The following is a 19,066-nucleotide window of genomic DNA, read 5'->3' as shown; positions in this document are numbered from 1 at the left end:
TCTATTCCGAAATATATGTATATAGAAATTAAAAGAAACAAACATCTAGAAGTTGATGAATTGGTTGTTGCATAATAAAGAAATGGATGAACTGGTTGTGTATAAGAACCCGTTATTATTGTTCAATTTATGTTTAAATTCTGGTCCGATTTTTTTTTTTTAGAAAGTAAACTAATTGAGCCTGCCACTGTTTAAAACAATGATGGCAACATGTGTAGGAAAAAAATCCAGTTGTAATATTTGGAGTAACCGTTTGAACACTAAACTCCGTTCAGGCTCAAAATATCGTCGTACAATGTACTTGTAGTTGCTTAAATATTAGACTTATTATAAATACCCCCCGTCCCATCAGCATACAAAAGTTCAGAGCATGTCACACGTTTATATACAAAATATACCAAAATGGCAAGTTGAGTTGCCGACTTTCATTGTACAGGGTGAGTCAAAAAAGCGGAACCCAAACCCCCAAAATATATTTCATATTGAAAAAAATATGTAGCACCAAAATAATAATGACTGGAAAGCCAATTTCATAAGCTACTCTTATATTAAAAGAAATTACTGAAATTGCTCAATCCGTTCAAAAAATATCTCCATTTAAACGCAATGACCCTAAAACCTGTCTCGTCAAAAAAACCCACAAATTTCTCGTGTGTTTTGACTGCTTGGAACAACAAAGAAAATGACACAGAATACTTGTTTCAACAACTGTAGTACACAACATCTTTATAAACAACCCTGGTTATGCAAACAATATGATTTATAAAATCCATTAAAAAAAAAAGACGGGCCTTCAAAAGGACTTTGTATAATATTTTTAACTTTTAAACTGAGGTTTTATCGCCAGATATGGCAATGAACCTCTGGCCCGGACTTGGGGCTTCCAATTCTGAGCATTTTGGATGTAATTGGGCGCGAAAGTGGCGCTATTTTGCCATGTTGTGGAGAGATCGTTTTTCGAGATGGCTACTTTTCCACTTTGGGGAAAAATAGGGGTCGTCTTCTTTGGGTGAGAATATCTCGAAAATTCAATGGTCAACCCAACAAAAATAAAAAATAATAATGAAAGATGACATGTTGATCATCATTTTACTGTGCAAAAATGCCTGTGAAAGTTCTGAGTATTTTTTTAAAAAGAATTTTGAAGTATGGACATTTAGCACTAGTGTCTATGGGAATTTCAATGCAGGATTGCACCTAGGCAGCTCGACGAAAGCCGTTCTTTGAAATGCTTTAATGTACATCTATACTACAATCACGAAAATGATTCGGGGGCGCTGCCATTTTTTCCGACCGGTCTCCTGTCCCCATCGCGTCTGTTGGCTGCGGGGGATGCGGAACGGGGCCCGGCTATTTCCACCCCTATTTCCCATAATTCCCTTCCCCATTGAGCCGGCCGGCCGCGCCGGCCGCGCCGCGCCGGCCGCGCCGGCCATCTTGCGTGTGGCCACGTCGTACGTATATGTTCGTTATGAGAGCATGCAGCGTATGGGCCGGATAATTGACGTGCCACGTATACGTTCGTTATGAGCATGCAGCGCATGCAACTTGCCCCACATTTCTTCAGCACAGCGTCGTTGACATGGTCGATGTATCTGTTCCTTGCTCCAGTTTTCTCTTTGAACGGTAAGTCTCATTTATGATATATATTGTTGTTTGTGAACAGTGGTATTCTTTCGAACGCCACTGGCAATGAGAAGCATTGTTGTTTGTGAAAAGTGTGAGTTTGTGAGTGTCCAATGATGGCGTAGTCTGGTGGTAGTACGGGGAGGGTTGTACGGGGAGGGTTGTACGTACCGGGGGCCCGGGGAGGCCTCGGACATCGAGAGTTTGGCCGTGGGTTTACTTAGCTAGGCTTAATGTGGCCAATTTACTGCATGACCTCTGTAAATACAGGCCTCACTTGGAACATGTACCCGAACATGTTTGTAGAACTTTGCCAACTTTTGGCCTACTAGCTAGAAGAAAACTGCTGCATTTGTATATAGGCCATGAAATGTACATTCATTCCATACAAATGATGCAAACTAAATCTTTGTGGTAATCTTAGAACACGGCAAATCATACTAAAAACTTCCTTTAAAGAAATGACTTTCATACTCATAGGCAAAACAAAATTAATTTACTGCAAATCAAAGACCAATAACCAACTTAATAAAGAAACCCTCAAATCAAAATTAAAGACGTGATCAAGTTCAAACCTCAGGCCAAAAACCAAAAAATACAGGCAAAGACTAAAACCTGAAAGTGAAACCAACACAGTTAGAATAGTGGATCTTAGAGAATACACTCTGGCAGAAAATCACATGACTCGACAACAGACATGAACCCAAGCAGGATAAAGAGGAAACTAATACATTGATGACTGTTCAGTGTCTCTGCTGTTCTGCTGAGATAAACTCATGTGTGGGGGGGGGGGGGGGGGGGGGTCACAAAAATACAACATATAAGACATGTTTCGTTGTTTGGCATGTTTGGTTAGTACTTCAGTAGTGCATTCCGCATAAATGGGGTATTGCAACACCTGTCTAATTTATTTGTAGCTATTGTTAGCCGATGTATTTTTTTTACAAGTTTTCTTCACCTTAGTCGTTATTCTTTTCTTTCTAACTCCTTTACACAGGACTCCCGATGACACCCACATCACATGACCAGCTCCAACCATGCTCCAAGCATGCTCCAGTGCATGCTTCAACCAGTTCCCAAAGCAAGAATCTCAACTCAAGACGAAGACGTGACACACCTATTCTTTCCAGTTCAACTGCAAGATTCCTGCTTTTTCTCTTTACCCATTCAAAACACATTTTCCTTCTAGCCATAATTTTATTTTTAGAAGTCATGACATAAATCACTCTTATCTGCTGTTTTATGTCCATCCTTTTTAAAAAATTATATCCTTGGCTTAGTTGTACCCAGGAATAATGATGGAATGATTACCCGATAATTACTGGCCAAGCAGACTGTGTCGATCCTGGCAAACTTATTTGATAACAAAACAATATCTTTGATTACCAAATTACATAATCACTCTTAAAATTTCACAACGAAATATTCATACTCGCATACCCCTCCATTTCTCATGAGTTTTCACCAACACTCATTAAAAGAATGTTGTCCTGTAACTTACAATGCCACTGTCATTATTTATGATTACAGCTTTTAACACAAAAAACTGCATTTGCATAATAACCTTTGGCCGTCTTGCTTGAAAGTCTTTCATGGAATGTTCGTGCCTATGGTAAACAAGCCTGGACCGACGTCCCTTGCAAAAATTGCTCCGAAAACTGACTACAATTATATCCCCTGAGTTTTGTCGAAGTACTACCCTGTACAGTAATGAATGCAAATACATTATTACAAAAAAATGTGTGTATACCTGATTTCATTTTCACAGTTTTGTAATAAATACATTTTACATGTAGTGCTTGACATAATTATGAAGTGCTCCAATATGTCCTTTCTTTTAGTTTTACTCTCTTCTGCAAATAAACGTGTTACGATACTTTGCTGTACAACCCCATCACCATAATAAAAACACCAACGGCTATAATGACATTAACTTCTACTTTAATAAGAAACACCCCCTTCACCATAACAAATATAAATTGTTGCCCACTTCCCCGGAAATATAAGTGACCATTCACAGGTGTAACATAAATAGGCATGGGCGTCTCGAAGGGGGGGGGGGGGGGGGGGGGGGAGGGGGGGCACTCCGGAAAAGCAAAAAAAAAAAAAAAGGGCGGCCCGAAGTCATAGTGGTGTGAATTTAATGGGTTGGGGGGGGGGGGCAAAATGTCCCTGCCCCCCTCTGAAACTGATAAATCGAGAATGTGTTGAGAAAAACAGGCATTTTTTGGGCAAAAATATATTTTGCCCCCTCTAGAAAAAATCCTGGCGACGCCCACACAATATCCAACCCCCACCCCCACTGGCTGCCCCCTTCTCTCCTCTGTAGTGAGAACGATGGATACGACGTTGTATAGGCCAAGATCAAACCGCGTTTCATCTAAATTACCTATTTGTACAGTTGGTGTATACGTCCTTAATGGTTTGGCACCTTGAAAAATCAATGTTCAAATTGACTGGACAATATTCTAGCACATTATTTATGAGCTTTATATAATGAGACATCGCATGAGACAATCGGTCGGCAATAAATACTTAATTTCATTCAACTGTTGACAGCAAGACCTCCTAATTGGCGCGCAATTTAAAACAACATTTAAACGGTATGAATCCCAGCACAAACATAAACCTCCACAATATCAACGATTTCAATATCACCATCTCCCCTCTATAACAAAAACCATTTCTCCCCATCCCTGGAAATATTTCTCCCCATCCCCGGAAATATTGGTGACACGGTTGACGGGTTTTACGGAAATTTGGCGTTCCAACTAGCACCCTTCACCCTAGCTAGCCCCTTCCCCTATATTGACAATATGTCCTGGACCCGGACCCTCGCACAATCTCCGCAGGAAACGTTATGTGCGCGCACGTTGCTAATTAACGCCAATACAACTTAGGTGAGACTGATGGCGAGTCCAAATAGGCTCGCGTGCAGCAGAGGGTCTGATTCTTTATTTAACTTAACAGTTGTTTGGAGTTATTGGAGTTTAAATTATTGAGATTTCATTGTATACAGTAATTATTACGAAACAGTCAACTCCACCCATCTAGCGGGTGCCGCGCGAAGCGCGGCATCCCGCTAGTGCATTACAGAGTAATAGCAATGATGTGACGCCATGTTATTTTCGTATGAATAAACATCAAACTAGCTGAATAATCATGATCCGTTGACGATGTGCGCTGCAGATAAAAACACCGCTGTCGGCAACCAGCAGGCATGACATCACAGATGAAATGGTCGAGATAACCCTCAAGAATGCCATTCATATTCGGGATTGTTTATGAGCAGAAATCGTTCATCCTGATTTCGTGAAACGAACTTTTCTCATACTTCCTTTCCCCCTCATCTTTTGCAATTGGAATGTCGGCAACAAGTGATTTCTATGGTATAGACTAGTCCATTACTCCCGGGGTATCTGTTCACATTTTCTTTCACGGCAACATCTACCAGTGCCAACAAAAATTGGAATCGTCACTGAAAATTAAGCCACATTTCTGAACTTTAGTAGGCTTAGATCAAGATTAATGTTGCCGGAAAAAAGTTGTTAAATGCTGACATGTACTAAAACATATTTTTTTGTGAAATATAAAGCCCCACCCCTGTGTCAAAAATTGAAGCGCTCCGCACGGGTTCTAAATTATTCATGCATGACAATATAGATGTCAAGAATTCCGCAGTAAGCCACGCCCGTGCCTGACGATTCCAATCCTGGTATAGATAGACACGTGCGTCGTGGGGGCTGCCTCCAGACCACTGGATTTTTTTTACGAGGAACCGCACCGATCGGGAGCTAGCTACCGGGGGCTGATCATGAATTCCCCCGCAGGACTTTCCCCAACCCTGTGGCTGTGTGTGGCAGTTGTCTCGGTCTTTCTCTACCCTGTGAGTAAACGTATACCTAAGATTAAAACATGTTGATAAACGCCTAATTATTTTAACAGAAAAACGTTTGAGCAAAATCACATTGAAATACAATGTGCAGGTCTTAGTTTATTATATTCACACAAGTTAATCTTGATTTATTTTTTTTGTACAACAGCTATATTTTTTTGAAAGTGTTCAATTTACTCTTACTGTTTTCTCATAGTAGAGGGCCGATTTTGTTACCATTATAGGCCTATACGAACTCGCCCAATTGCCAACAAAAGTACGCGAGAAAGTCAACCGCTTCTCAAAAGTGTGTGTGTGGGTGGGTGAGTTTGTCTTACATACGCAGTGTGGACTTCCGAACAAAAGACGTCCACATAATGTAGGTAGCACCGACGTTGTGTGGACTTACCCCACGTCCACACAGTGTTTCCCCATTTCTGGAAAACAGGTTTAGAGGCATTTTTGGGTTAGGTTTATCTGTAGCAGAATGAAGAGAAACACTAAAGGGAATCATAGAAAAAAATTGGGTTGAAAGAGTTTTCACAGTTTGAGAAAAATGAGTTTTTTCACTGGTTTTTCTTAACTACACGAAAGCAATGGAAAGTCCACACTAGTCATGTAAAACAAGTATGGGTGTGTGTGTGTGTGTGTGGGGGGGGGGGGGGGGGAGGGGGCATACCTTGATCAGAACTAATGCGAGCGTGAAGCCCTAACGGCGTGGGGTTTGGAACATTTTGGATAGATGGTCTGTGGTGCGATCTGAGGCAATTTCTGACCACTTTTACAGTGTGAATGTTTTGATCATCATTTACATCATTTTTGAGTTTGGAGTCATTGAATCAGATATTCTGAGCTATAGAAACAAATGAGGCCTACAATTTTTATTCGGGGACGAACAATGTGGGGGGGGGGGGGACAAACGATATGATAGGTCACACAAAGGGTTCGGTCATAGTTTGAAACAATCCAAAGCTAATTTTTGACTTCCCCAAATCCTGAACGGGGAGGGGAGGGGGAGGGGCATGGCGTCGATCGGTGAGGGACGGGGGGGGACACATGTCCCCTCCCCCCATTGGGGAATCCCTCCAGATAATGATGCCCCCTGATGAATTTAACTATTGTGGCGTTTTTTTTCTTTTCGTATTTTTTTTTAAAGAAATCTTCAATTTTGCCTTTTCTTTTAGGCTGAAGTCGTGTGCCAGACCCACCAATGGAAGAACAGATACTCATCCTGTACAAAGCAGTGCGGTGAAGGTGGGTGGTGCTGATTAAAATTTTAGTGCGTTGATGCAGTGATTCGCCGCAACTAAAACAGCGCCGGGCGCCGCCGCCGGGCCCCAAGTTTGCTCGAACGGTGCGAACTCTATGAATGTTCCAACTGGTGTCCGGTTAGAAGACATTTCCAAAACGCGATAAAGCCATTTTGTTACCATTGAGAATCTCTCCCACTCCTGGCTGCCCACAGTCAGTTTCGACGGGTTTTTATAAACTATATTGAAACACAATTTAAGAAGACAATAATAAGGGAAAATGAAGTTTAGCAACAGTGTCAAAAATTGAAGCGTGTTAAAGACACTGGCCAAACTGGAGGGAGTGTTTTCCCCTTTAGATAAGGCTGCGTCCAAACTGCGTTATTCTATGGACCCTCCCTATCTGTCAGTCAAACTAAGCACATTGACCAATTAGATCACGACTTTTGGTCAGTGACCAAAGGTGGGCGGGGCTTATGGAAGGCCGACATAGCCGTAGCCATAGCTTGCGTCCATTTTGCCGCACGACCTAATACTAATCCCAATATCCTTTCATCAACCACCAGGTATCCAGACTCTACAGAAGTATTGTTTTACCACGGAGCAGATCCCCAAGCCAGCCCTGGAGTCCTTCTGTAGTGGCATTCCCATCCGAGAGAAGGACGTCATCTCCTGCAATACGTTCCCCTGTGGCAGTGAGTAGGCATACGTGATTTGGCACTGCTCAGTGCAGAGAATGCGATATCAGGCCTGTAATAATGCTATATCAGGCTTTTATTTCAGAAACGTTTGACGCAGTGTTAGATAATTAACTTTGAGCATTCTTCTTCTGAGACTTTGGATAAACTTTTTTTCCCCTTGTGTTTACCGTGCAAAGGCCGTACCTCTTTTCCTTTTATGAAATTGGCCTACTATAGTCCGAGTAGCACCCATTATCCACGGAGCCAAGTCCCTTCTATAACGTCTGATATGTCTAGACATGCAGATATGCAAGCCGCACCTCAGCCAATCGGAGTCGACTCAAATGTTGACGTCATTTCATTCCTATGTCAGGACGAAATGGTTTGATTGGTAAATTGGTAAACAGCTGGGCATATATCGCGTAACATGATACAGAGGGCGTGACACAGGCTTGTTTTATCCATTGTCTATGACAGGCAACGGGCGGTGAATGACCGAAGACCCCATATAGAAAGCGCCCGCTGATTGGTCAAAATGTAGAGGTCAAGAGACGGTTGTCTTGCCTAATTAATCAGCGAATCTGCTCACCTAACTTTAATAGACCTACGATGAAAACATGTCCCAAAAGCTCCGCCGAGTAAAAAGAGGGGGGGGGGGGACAATAAAAAATGAAAATACTAGGGCCATCTACTACACTGTCTAAATATTAAAGTAAATTAGTGCATGACTTCAAACAACTTAAAAAGTCATCTACCGCGTACTTAGTTGCGTTATTTAAAACCTAAATAGATGCAAACAAAGTTGTGCTTTACATGAACATTCGAATGACGGTCAGTTACAGAACAGAATAAAAGGAAATACAAAAAAAAAAACTCAGCATCATCCGAAGTATATAGTTCAGCGATGGGGACCGCGAAATCGAATCCGCCCCTGTCGAAAATCTGTCATTAAAAATAGACAAGGGGGAAGAATTGAGGGCTCTTTAGGGGGAGAATCTTTTTCAATTTGTTTTTCAACTGCAGTGCACTGCAGTGCATCAAAAACACACGTTTGATTGAAGTTGATGTGAACTTACGAAGCCATAAGTTAAAAGCAAACACGTGCCGGTGTGTGTCGGCGCGGCTGCCCGACGGCCAGCCCCCGGATGGCGGATCGGTGCCGCAGTCTTCGACTGTGCGTCGATCGTCTCTTGGTGGCGCCCTGCCAGACGCGCATGCTGCCTTTGCATGCTTTGCATGGACGAACCTAGCCCGACTGCGTCTGGCCGTACAGTATACTCGGACTCCCTATTATCGCGGCATCCCTATTATCGCGGCATGGGAAATTTCTCTTTTTGCGTTGTCAAAACTCCTTCAAGTGGCGATTTTTATCCAGTTCACCAGTCATCAAGGATTTTCTACCGAGTTGTATAAAAAGGACGATTAAATAATGTTGTGTCTTTCGGGACTTTTAACGATTTTAATAAATATTAACGTTTTCCAAAACTTGCAAAATGTTCCCTCACCGTGTCTGCTAAAAGGTACCGTTTATATTTTAACATAAATCTTTAATTGTGCTCTGTCCATGAAAGTTCCATTGTCTGGTTCCCATTCTTCAGCTGCAAATGTAAAATGAAGTCGAACGACGATATTTGCAGCGCGAAATCGTAACAACTTTTACGGGATCAAAATAAGCACCGCGCGTTAGCGAAAATAAAACGGCACACCGTGTAAAGTGAATGGCGCCCTCAATCGCCGATCAGTAGACTTGCCTCAGGGATTTGTGTTCTCCTTTCGGGGGAAGGGCAGGGTCTTAAGAAATCATCCTGCAGAAATATAGTCCTTAATCAACTTGAACGTTACAGGGAAAATATCAGACTTTATTCAGGGGATGTTTTGGTCAAACATTAATTATGAACAAAAAAGTTGGGATCATTATAAAAACCACTTCCCACATACCGCGATAATAGGGAGTCCACCTCCGTTCGCATACTCCGCGCATGTCTATTTTCACAGGCATCGTACACGGAATAGACCGCACCGCCGTCAGATTTTTTTATATTACTTTAAAAAGGAAGAGTTATACTACACAAAAGACAGGACAATTCAGGAAGGTTAGTGGGCAATCTCTATTCCGAACGAAAAACGTGATAAGTACCGCGATAATAGGGCAACCCATCCTACTATCGCAAGCTCTGTAGTACGGCCAGACGCCCGATGCTTCCAAAAAGACTGAATTTTTTTGGCCGCCGATGTAGCGATTTTGCTACATCTTTCGATCGCGATTATCTTTTCATCCAGGACACAAATTTCCAAAGTTAAGGTTCGTAGTCGTAGAGCAACTCATACCTTTTCGAAAAAAACGTTCTTTGGTCTCAATATTTTCATCCATCTGGCCACAAGACGAATTTCAGTCATCAGATTCCACAAATATCGTCCCCCATGCGATCCCCCATGCGATTTCAAAATGGCGGCCGCGCTGTAATGTATGCATTAGGCGAGCGCGCTTGGGCAAGATAATGAATATGCATCATAGTTTATGACGTATGTCGGACACTCAGCGCGGCTGGCCATACAAACACGAGGTCATGAACTAAATAATGCATATTCATTATCTTGCCCAAGCGCGCTCGCCTAATGCATACATTACAGCGCGGCCGCCATTTTGAAATCGCATGGGGGATCGCATGGGGGACGATATTTGTGGAATCTGATGACTGAAATTCGTCTTGTGGCCAAATGGATGAAAATATTGAGACCAAAGAACGTTTTTTCGAAAAGGTATGAGTTGCTCTACGACTACGAACCTTAACTTTGGAAATTTGTGTCCTGGATGAAAAGATAATCGCGATCGAAAGATGTAGCAAAATCGCTACATCGGCGGCCAAAAAAATTCAGTCTTTTTGGAAGCATCGGGCGTCTGGCCGTACTACAGAGCTTGCGATAGTACTGTACGGCCAGACGCAGTCGGGCTAGGACGAACCTGACTTCCGTCACTGCCGGGAAAATTTGAAAGTAACTGATGCAGTGATGCTGTAAAATTACTGTAGATTTCAATGATTTTTTATGCAAGGGAGCAACTTGTGTACTTTTGTGGTGCACATTACATGTGATTTTCAACTCTTAATAAGTAATTAGGGCCTACTTCTGAAATCAGAAGGCTTCTCTCTGACGCAGAGAAGCCTTCTGATTTCAGAAGTAATTATGGCCTGGCTTTTAAGTTTTAAATGATCATGATTCTGATGCATTTCGTCATTGCAAATTTACCATTGCTAATCTAGGCCTAGGCATATGCAAGCTTCCACTTTCCAGTTCCAGCCAATTTGCTTTTTAAGGTAGCTCGATTGGTTTATTCGCTTGACGGAAAGATTCCCATATCTGGCCATCAGTAATTTTCCCCTTAAATGACCTATCAGCCATCAATATAAAGTGATAATATGTTCTAAAAAGTCTAAATTAGCAGGGACAATTTTGAATTTTTACTGAGAAAACACTTAAAATTTTCAGACCAGTCCCATAGGGTTTGTGCACAGGGTGACAAGTGATGGCCAGATATGGGAATCTTTCCCGCTTGACTACCATGCCGAAGGTTTCGTGATCGAATCCGCACTATTCTAAACAGGTTCAACTTTCATATAGGCCTAGGCCTAGGCCTACTTTTGTCAAATCCTACTTTTTAAAGTAGGCCTAGATTTCATTTTGTTTTTTTCGTAATCCGTGGCTTTAGAGGATTATTTGAAAAAGGGAAAGTAAAAGTCTGAGAACAGTTTGGTCGAAAGTCTGGTTCCAAGGAGCAAAGATCCTGACATTGATTGAATATTGTCAGGTCAGGGAACCAGTCGGTCGACTGCCGTAACGATAACCACTGCATTGGTTTTTTATATTTGGATAATTTGCCAACAAAACAAGAACTGAAGAAAGTGTTCAAGCTCCCCAGTTATATTTACTAGATTTTCATAGAACTTGAAGACACACACAGAACTTAGTAGTAGTAATAGTACAGTTGTATCCATATGTAAAAGAATAATCAATTGTCCTATTATTTTCTGTAGCCTGTGAACGGACCTACACCAGCCCAAGTGGAACCATCACTTCGCCCCATTACCCGGACAAGTTCTCGATACCGCGGTACTGCCGGTTGTTCATCACCCTACCCCCTGATAACCGGGTCCTGCTGGGTTTCTCGGAGTTTGTTCTGGAGGGATTGAATTTGGCTGCCTTCTCGGACTTGGAGGAGAGTACCGTTTGCCTGTGTGGTACGCTAGTGCAGGTACTATTATGAAGAAAATCTGCCTTTTGATCCTTGAGTATTGAATCTCTAACCTTCCCAACTCCATCAAAATCCACCCCCCCCCCCCATAGTGGTGGACTTTCAGGGCATGTCCTGCAGGCCCTTGGAGTATGATGGAAATTTCAAAGCATGTATTGGAATAGTCCGAGTAACTTGGACCCAACTTATCGCCTTTTTAACATTCGGACATGGTCTGGCGATAGTGGGGTCCAAGCTAATGGTTATATGCCGAGCAACACAATTCTGTCATTGACCCAAAAACCCAACATTGCCCAACAAAAACATCAGATTTCACCCTCAAACGGCCTCCAAATTACTAAATACGCCACCTGAGGTACAAGTAGACATCGGCAACGGAATCGCACTCGGGATACGGGGACCATCGAATGAACGCTGGGCATGAAGACCACATAGCAATTCAAACACGAGTCGGAAATTTAACGTGTTCACGATCGCGAGGGGAGCTCTCGGAATTGAACGGGAAATTTCACTTTTCATCCGGATCGTAATAAACTTCAGTACAACCATCTTAATTATCGATGTCTACTTGTACCTTGGGTGGCGTATCAAGTAATTTGGAGGCCATTTTGAGGGTGAAATCTGATGTTTTTGTTGGGCAATGTTGGGTTTTTGGGTCAATGACAGAATTGTGTTGCTCGGCATATAATGATTAGCTTGGACCCCACTATTGCCAGACCATGTCCGAATGTTAAAAGGCGATAAGTTGGGTCCAAGTTACTTGGTAATGTAATGTAATATAATTTTAGACTGCTATTAATTAAACCAATAATATCTCATCCCATCATATTCTGCACGTTGACTGTATTCACGGTCACATCCCTTAAATTTGAAAATACTTGGAATAGATAGTTGGTATACATTGTATCCTTGTACATAGATTTTCTGCCCGTTCTTTATTGTTGGATGCTTACGTTTTACCCAAACTCTGCAGGTCCTGCAGCCGATTTCACGAAACGCTGCGTAACCTACGCCATGCAACAAATTTATTGTGCAACTGCACAATAAAGTGACGATCGATTTTGAGAAACATATCGTAGCTACGCAACGTTTTAAATACATGCATGTATATCTAAACATCTTGGACGAGGATAATAACAACATTTACTGAGGCTACTTGTGTTCGATTTTATTCGTTCATAAAACAGTCTTGAAATCACCCCACCTGCCATTTTGAAATTATGCGCCTATCAATTGTTTCCCCCTCCCCCCCCCCCCCAAGACGTGGGGATTGTCACTTTTGAAGTGACAAAATCCCCACCCCTCGGGCAAAATTTAAGTGACAATCCCCGACCATGCCCCGACATACATACGTGGGGCTCACTAGTGATTGTCTTTCATGTAGTACGCCAATGTTAACAATGTAATTTGAGTGACCAAAATCCCCACCCTGGGGCATGAAAAACATGACTTTCTTCGTAATCGTGCGGCAACTCTAAAAACTCTGTTACAAGTAAAATAGCAATTCATTTACTTCAAACACAAAGCTGTGAGTGTCTTGTATCAACCTTTAAGTTGTGCACCAACAGGCTTTACAACGATCACGATTTGCTGGTTAAATAGGTCATTTTCAGTCGCTACGCCACAACTTACGCCACCTAAAATCATAGCGCAAGTAACGCCATAAATTATTGCGCAAGTCGCGGACTAACGCACTATGAAACGTTCGTGAAATTGTCATAACTGAACATTTCACACCGCGCAACGTTGCTCAACTTGCGCAGTAAATTGTGGCGCAAGAGGACTTATGCCATTGCGTCAAGTTTCGTGAAATCGGCTGCAGCATACACCAGGTGGGTGTTGAGGATTCAGATTTTCAGAATTGGGGATCGGTGACGGTCACAATTACTTCACAGTGGGCTTTGTGTCCAGGATTGAAATTTGAAGTAAGAAGTACGTTTCATTATCCTGGGCCCCCCAGGGAGAACAGTTCATTGACAGCTGCTGGGGCTACCCTGGTAAAATAACACGAAATAAATAAATCAATAAATAACATAAATAAAATCACAATATTCTGGAGTTGAAGGTCCCTAGATAAAAATAAGTTACTGATTAGGCCAAAAAAAAAATACCTCGGTCTCTGGTCAGCGCGCGCGTCGATTTTAATCTTGCGCGTCAACCTTTTTTTCTTCTTCAAATTAACACGGAAGCTACAACAGCGCCCTCTATTGCCGCACCAAGGCAAATGATAAAGGGCACCAAGGCAAATTATTGAGGACACCAATGTATAATGAGGACACAAAAAAGCAAAATAGTACCAACCTTGTCTGTACAATTCAAGCTTACAAAAAAAAAAACACGTCGCCGCATCAATTCCGGAACTTCGGTCTGACCAGAGACTGAATATTATTTTTTTTTGGCCTTAACTCGGGCTTACAGGAAATTAGGAAAGTCAGGGCAACCAAAAGTGTAAAATTATTCTACCTATTTGGTTGGTTTATTTCGCTGTGTATTAAGATTACCGACCAGGAGCAAAATGGACGTTCCAACACGTACTGTGGCACCAAGCAGACCTTCAGCTGGCTGTCTGACTCCAACTCGGTGCTGCTGGAGTTTGTCACAGAATCCTCGCATCTCTTCAACCGCTTCAAGGGACACTATGAGGCCATCACTGCAAAGCCCGGTAGGGAAGCTTTTATAGGGCCACTGAGTCTCAGAGAGTCAGCCACTCTGAGAATCAGGAAAAACCTTGAAAATGAGTTTCCATTTGAATACAGTTGGCATTAAAACCTATTCATAAATACCTAAGACAGTTCACTCATTTCTATTGGTCGAGAGCCTGTCACTTGGCCGGTCTTAAACAGATAAAGGCATGGCTAGCTGGTCTTAAACACTTTTCCAGTGTCACATGAAATTGGACTCCTAAAAATCCAGTGCCTCTTACCGTTGTATTGGTTGAACGTTCACAATCCTCACGTAGGCATGCGCAATACTACCAGTGAGAAGGTATTTTATAGTCGTAAATTCACAACGCAACGCCCCAGGTGCATTCTGTGCAACATCGCGCAGTACACGCGTCACGCGCGCCAATCTCCATAAAAAGACTTGTTTACATGTTATTCGTGAGCTGGACACTCCATTATTTAGCTAGAGGGTGTTTCAAAAAACATGAAGTGAACTTGTTGAACAAAATCGGGGTTTTTGACCGAATAGGTTTGATTTTTTTGACCTTCGGCTCGGGTAATTATCAGCACCCAGACTCCAAGCGGTCTTAATAAACAGAGTGATTAAAACCTCCAAAGCACACATTTATTCCCTTAATTCTGTTTCTCAGTTTTGAAGTGAAGTTCATTATACCTGTAAGTCCGTCCCAAGTCAAGTCACAAAAACATTCACAAGTCTGAACACAACTACAAGGGCTACACAAATCAACAAGGAAGTGCCTCCGTCACAGTTTGTTTGAATAGCTTGTGACGTGACTTGGGCCTGGCGAATTTGTGATTGACTTGTGATGAACTGTGATTGACTTGTGTGATTGACTTGTGTGATTGACTTGCAATGACTTCTGATTGACTTGCGATAACTTGTGATTAACTTACGATAATTTGTGATGACTTGTGATTGACTTGCGATGAATTGTGTGATTGACTTGTGATGACTTTTCATAGACTTGTGATGACTTGTGATTGATTTGTGATGACTTTTCATAGACTTGTGATTAACTTGTATGATAGGACTTGTAATGGAAAGAATGCCATACCTGGACATCACTTGACACCCTGTGCATAAACCCTATCAGACTGGTCTGAAAAGTTCCAAGTGTTTTCTCAGTGAAAGCTTCAATCTTTTCCCTGCTAAATTTGACTTTTTAGGGCATGTTCTCGCTTTCTGATGGCTAATAGGTCACTGCAGGGAAAATTTAGGGATGTCCATGTATGGAATTCTTCCACTTGTTAGGACTTGTGATTGACTTTTTATGGACTTGTGATGACTTGTGATGACATGTTATGGACTTGTGATGACTTGTGATGACTTGTGATGACTTGTGATTGACTTGTGATGACTTGTGATTGACTTGTGATTGACTTGTGATTGACTTGTGATTGACTTGTGATGACTTGTTATTGCCTTGTGATTGACTTGTGATTGACTTGTGATGACTTGTGATGACTTGTGATGACTTGTGATTGACTTGTGATTGACTTGTGATTGACTTGTGATTGACTTGTGAATGACTTGTGAATGACTTGTGATGACTTGTGATTGACTTGTGATTGACTTGTGATTGACTAATTGTGATGACTTGTGATGACTTGTGATTGACTGATGATGCATTCTTGGGACTTGTTATGACTTGTGATTGACTAGTTATTGACTTGTTGACTTGTAATGACTTGTTATTGACTAATGATGCATTCTTGGGACTTGTTATGACTTGTTAAGACTTGTGATTGACTTGACCACATCACTGCTGTGTCCTTGCCCCTAGCTTGTTTTGAGCGCAGGGACCTGTCCGAAGTCGGTAAGGGTTACGTCCGATCGCCCGGCCACCCCAACAAATACGGCAACGGTCTCCATTGTGAGTACGTGCTGCATGCAGACCCGCTACACGCCATTGCCCTGACCCTGCTAGAATTCCAACTGGAGCCCAGTCCTGATTGTGATCTGGACTATCTCGTGGTAAACTTTAATTTAATATTTAATATTTTAAGATTCTGTTAGGATCGAAGAGTTAGGCCGTATAATTTTGCTGATTTGTATATTTCAGGTTAATCCAGTCAGTCAGCAGTTTGTGGCAGTTTTATTCATGTTCAATTCAATTTTTAAGACGTGGTTGAGTGCCAAAGACCTCCATATGTATGTCATATCTATTTAAGTAGCGTAAGGAATATAAAAATGAAACGATTAAAGGGAATGTACATCATTGGCTTTCGCTGTAATTTTCAGAAATGAACTATTTGAGGGGTTAGAATAATAGATCAAATATTGTTACAATGACATTTTTGAAGTTTTGTGTTCGAAAACGTTGGAAAAACCAAGAAAAACAAAAATGTTCAAGTAGTCTGGTTCCCTGACTCCACAAAAGATAAAATAGATCAATTTATAGATGATGGAAAATTGTAAGGCAAGGGAACCAGTCTAGCTGGCCTGCACCCGTTCATGAACATGTAACCAATAGCAAACACAATTTGGACTGGAAAAAATGGTAAATTTGGAGCAGTATTTGAAAAATAGTTAGGTTTTTCCAACGCTGGTCGGCCGACCACCGTTGGAAATGTATACAAAAATACCATTTTCTTGAAAATGACTTCACACCAGGTGCCATAATTTTACAAGATGCTTGAGACTGTCATTTACCAACATCCTAGTAAGGTATTTCGTAAAAACTTGGTAGTTTTATTTTTCGATGTTTGCAAATGTTGTATATTCCCTTTAAACCCATTTAATTATTTCAGGCAGAAAATCATCAAAAAGGTACTTTGCATGTTCTTTCTTGGCCCCACTTGTTCCATGTAAAAGCTTGAAGGAACCAATTACTGTTGCTTATAATTCTTTGTAAGTGCCGGACAAGAAATTTCTGTGGACGTTTTGCTAGAAAAGTTTATTTGCAGTTGGCTCCATCTAGCGGCTTTTTGTTGCAGAATTTGAAACAACTTCCTCAGAAATTACTTTAGTTACTTCAGAAATTACTTTAGTTATTTTTTGTTTTGGGTTGTCAGATTGAAGACATGTACAGTCGACGTCAGCAGAAGTTTTGCGGTACGCTGGGCGATGCTTTGTGGACCTCGGATTCCAACGAAGTCCGACTCGTCTTTCATTCCAATGCTTACGACCCGTACAAAGGGTTCGCCATACTGTATGAGTCCGAAGATCGAGCGCCAAGTAAGGGCTTGTTTAAGGCATATTGGCTTATTTGTCTTGATCCCAAAATTAAAGAGGTTGTGGAATGCTCGAAGACATTTCCGTCATTTTTCGGGTATATGTAGCCTTAGGTGTGATGAAATAAAAACGTCTATTGTTTCTGTCATAAAATGAGTACAAAAGGTACTTTTGAGAGCTGTTTTTCAAGTCCTGTCATGCCTGTTTCGACCCGAAGGTGCAATTTGTGTAAAAGTCGTCGTTGCGGGCAGCAAACCAAACACAGTGTATCGTGACGTTATAAACAGGACTCCCGATGCAGAGTAGCATAAACGAGTCCTGTTTATTACGTCACGATTTACTGTGTTTTGTTTGCTGCCCGCAACGACGACTTTTACACAAATTGCACGTTCGGGTCGAAACAGGACCTGAAAAATAGCTCTCAAAAGTACCCTTTGTACTCATTTCATGACAGAAACAATAGTCGTTTTTATTTCATCACACCTTAGGCTACATATACCCGAAAAATGACGGAAATGTCTTCGAGCATTCCACAACCTCTTTAACCTACCGAATTATCAAAAACACCCTGAGAAATTATTCCGTCTGGCTTGCTGTCATTCAGAGAAAAATCAAGAAATGTCAGCCTTGACGCAACCATTTCCAATTCCTTACGTGTTTCTTCTCATTCTCGGCCGATATTGGCCGAAAATTTCTGATGCACATATTCTAGACGATAGCCAATCAGAGCCTTTGCACTTTGACCCAAACAAAACAAACCACACGCACGTGTACAAAGTTTATTGACCTTCGACTGCATCGTGCAGCAGTGATGAATATTCATTATATTGTCACCATTATCCAATGAGAGAAGACTATTTACCATAGCGCATGCTTATTATCATAATGAGCATATACCGGTACCGTTGCATCAGGGCTGTCTTCTGCGTGACTCCCACGGCATGGTTACTGTATATACTGTACGTCCATGTACAGTGCTGATTTGTATTTGTGTCTGGGGCATTGCACAGGCAAAGAGGAACTAGCCTAGCCAGGGGGTAGCCTTAATCAAGGCGCTAGTTGTTATTTATCCCGGCCGTAGCGCGGTAAACGATATCCTCGCTAGCGCTATGCATGCGGTGCTAAGTACAGCGCGAACAGCGTCCTCACGCGGCCACCATTTCTATGCAAATCAGTTGGACCCAATCTAGCGCCTTGGTTCAATCGTCGGCAAAAGCTTATGTTTTTCTTTATTTTGCGCTGGATTTCTAGCGCACGACCTCGTATGCGAATACAGATAAGTGTAGGCGGGGCTAATATGTGGAGTGTCCAATCACACCTTGGTAAATCCGGACGTCATCAAATTATTTGCAGCTATTCACCTTTTGCGGATGTGACAGGAACCACAGTTTTTGTGCATTGGTGCCGTGTGCAGAGACACACAACGTGTACGTGTATGGATTATGTACGGTGCGCGTTTCACTATGCAAGTTTCCACGCAACGATCGACCAATAAGAAAACGACATTTAAGGTCAGCTAAGGCTATTA

General features: G+C 41.9%; 1 protein-coding gene across 1 annotated transcript in view; it reads left to right on the top strand.

Moving 5' to 3' along the window:
* Positions 1–5,336: 5,336 nt before the first annotated feature.
* Positions 5,337–19,066, top strand: part of LOC119721308 (cubilin-like) — a 55,322-nt gene continuing 41,592 nt past the window's right edge. Inside the window, exons 1-7 of the mRNA XM_038191328.1 lie at positions 5,337–5,512; positions 6,685–6,754; positions 7,317–7,445; positions 11,462–11,679; positions 14,176–14,341; positions 16,148–16,338; positions 17,379–17,541. Of these exons, the coding sequence (XP_038047256.1) occupies positions 5,441–5,512; positions 6,685–6,754; positions 7,317–7,445; positions 11,462–11,679; positions 14,176–14,341; positions 16,148–16,338; positions 17,379–17,541 (1,009 nt within the window). The 5' untranslated portion in view covers positions 5,337–5,440. The remainder of the gene's footprint in view (positions 5,513–6,684; positions 6,755–7,316; positions 7,446–11,461; positions 11,680–14,175; positions 14,342–16,147; positions 16,339–17,378; positions 17,542–19,066) is intronic.

This window comes from Patiria miniata, unplaced genomic scaffold, assembly GCF_015706575.1.
Source record: "Patiria miniata isolate m_02_andy unplaced genomic scaffold, ASM1570657v1 HiC_scaffold_1, whole genome shotgun sequence".
In the NCBI taxonomy this organism is placed as follows: Eukaryota; Metazoa; Echinodermata; class Asteroidea; order Valvatida; family Asterinidae; genus Patiria; species Patiria miniata.
Note: the sequence above shows the minus strand (reverse complement) of the source record. Positions and strands in the feature narration are given on the sequence as shown.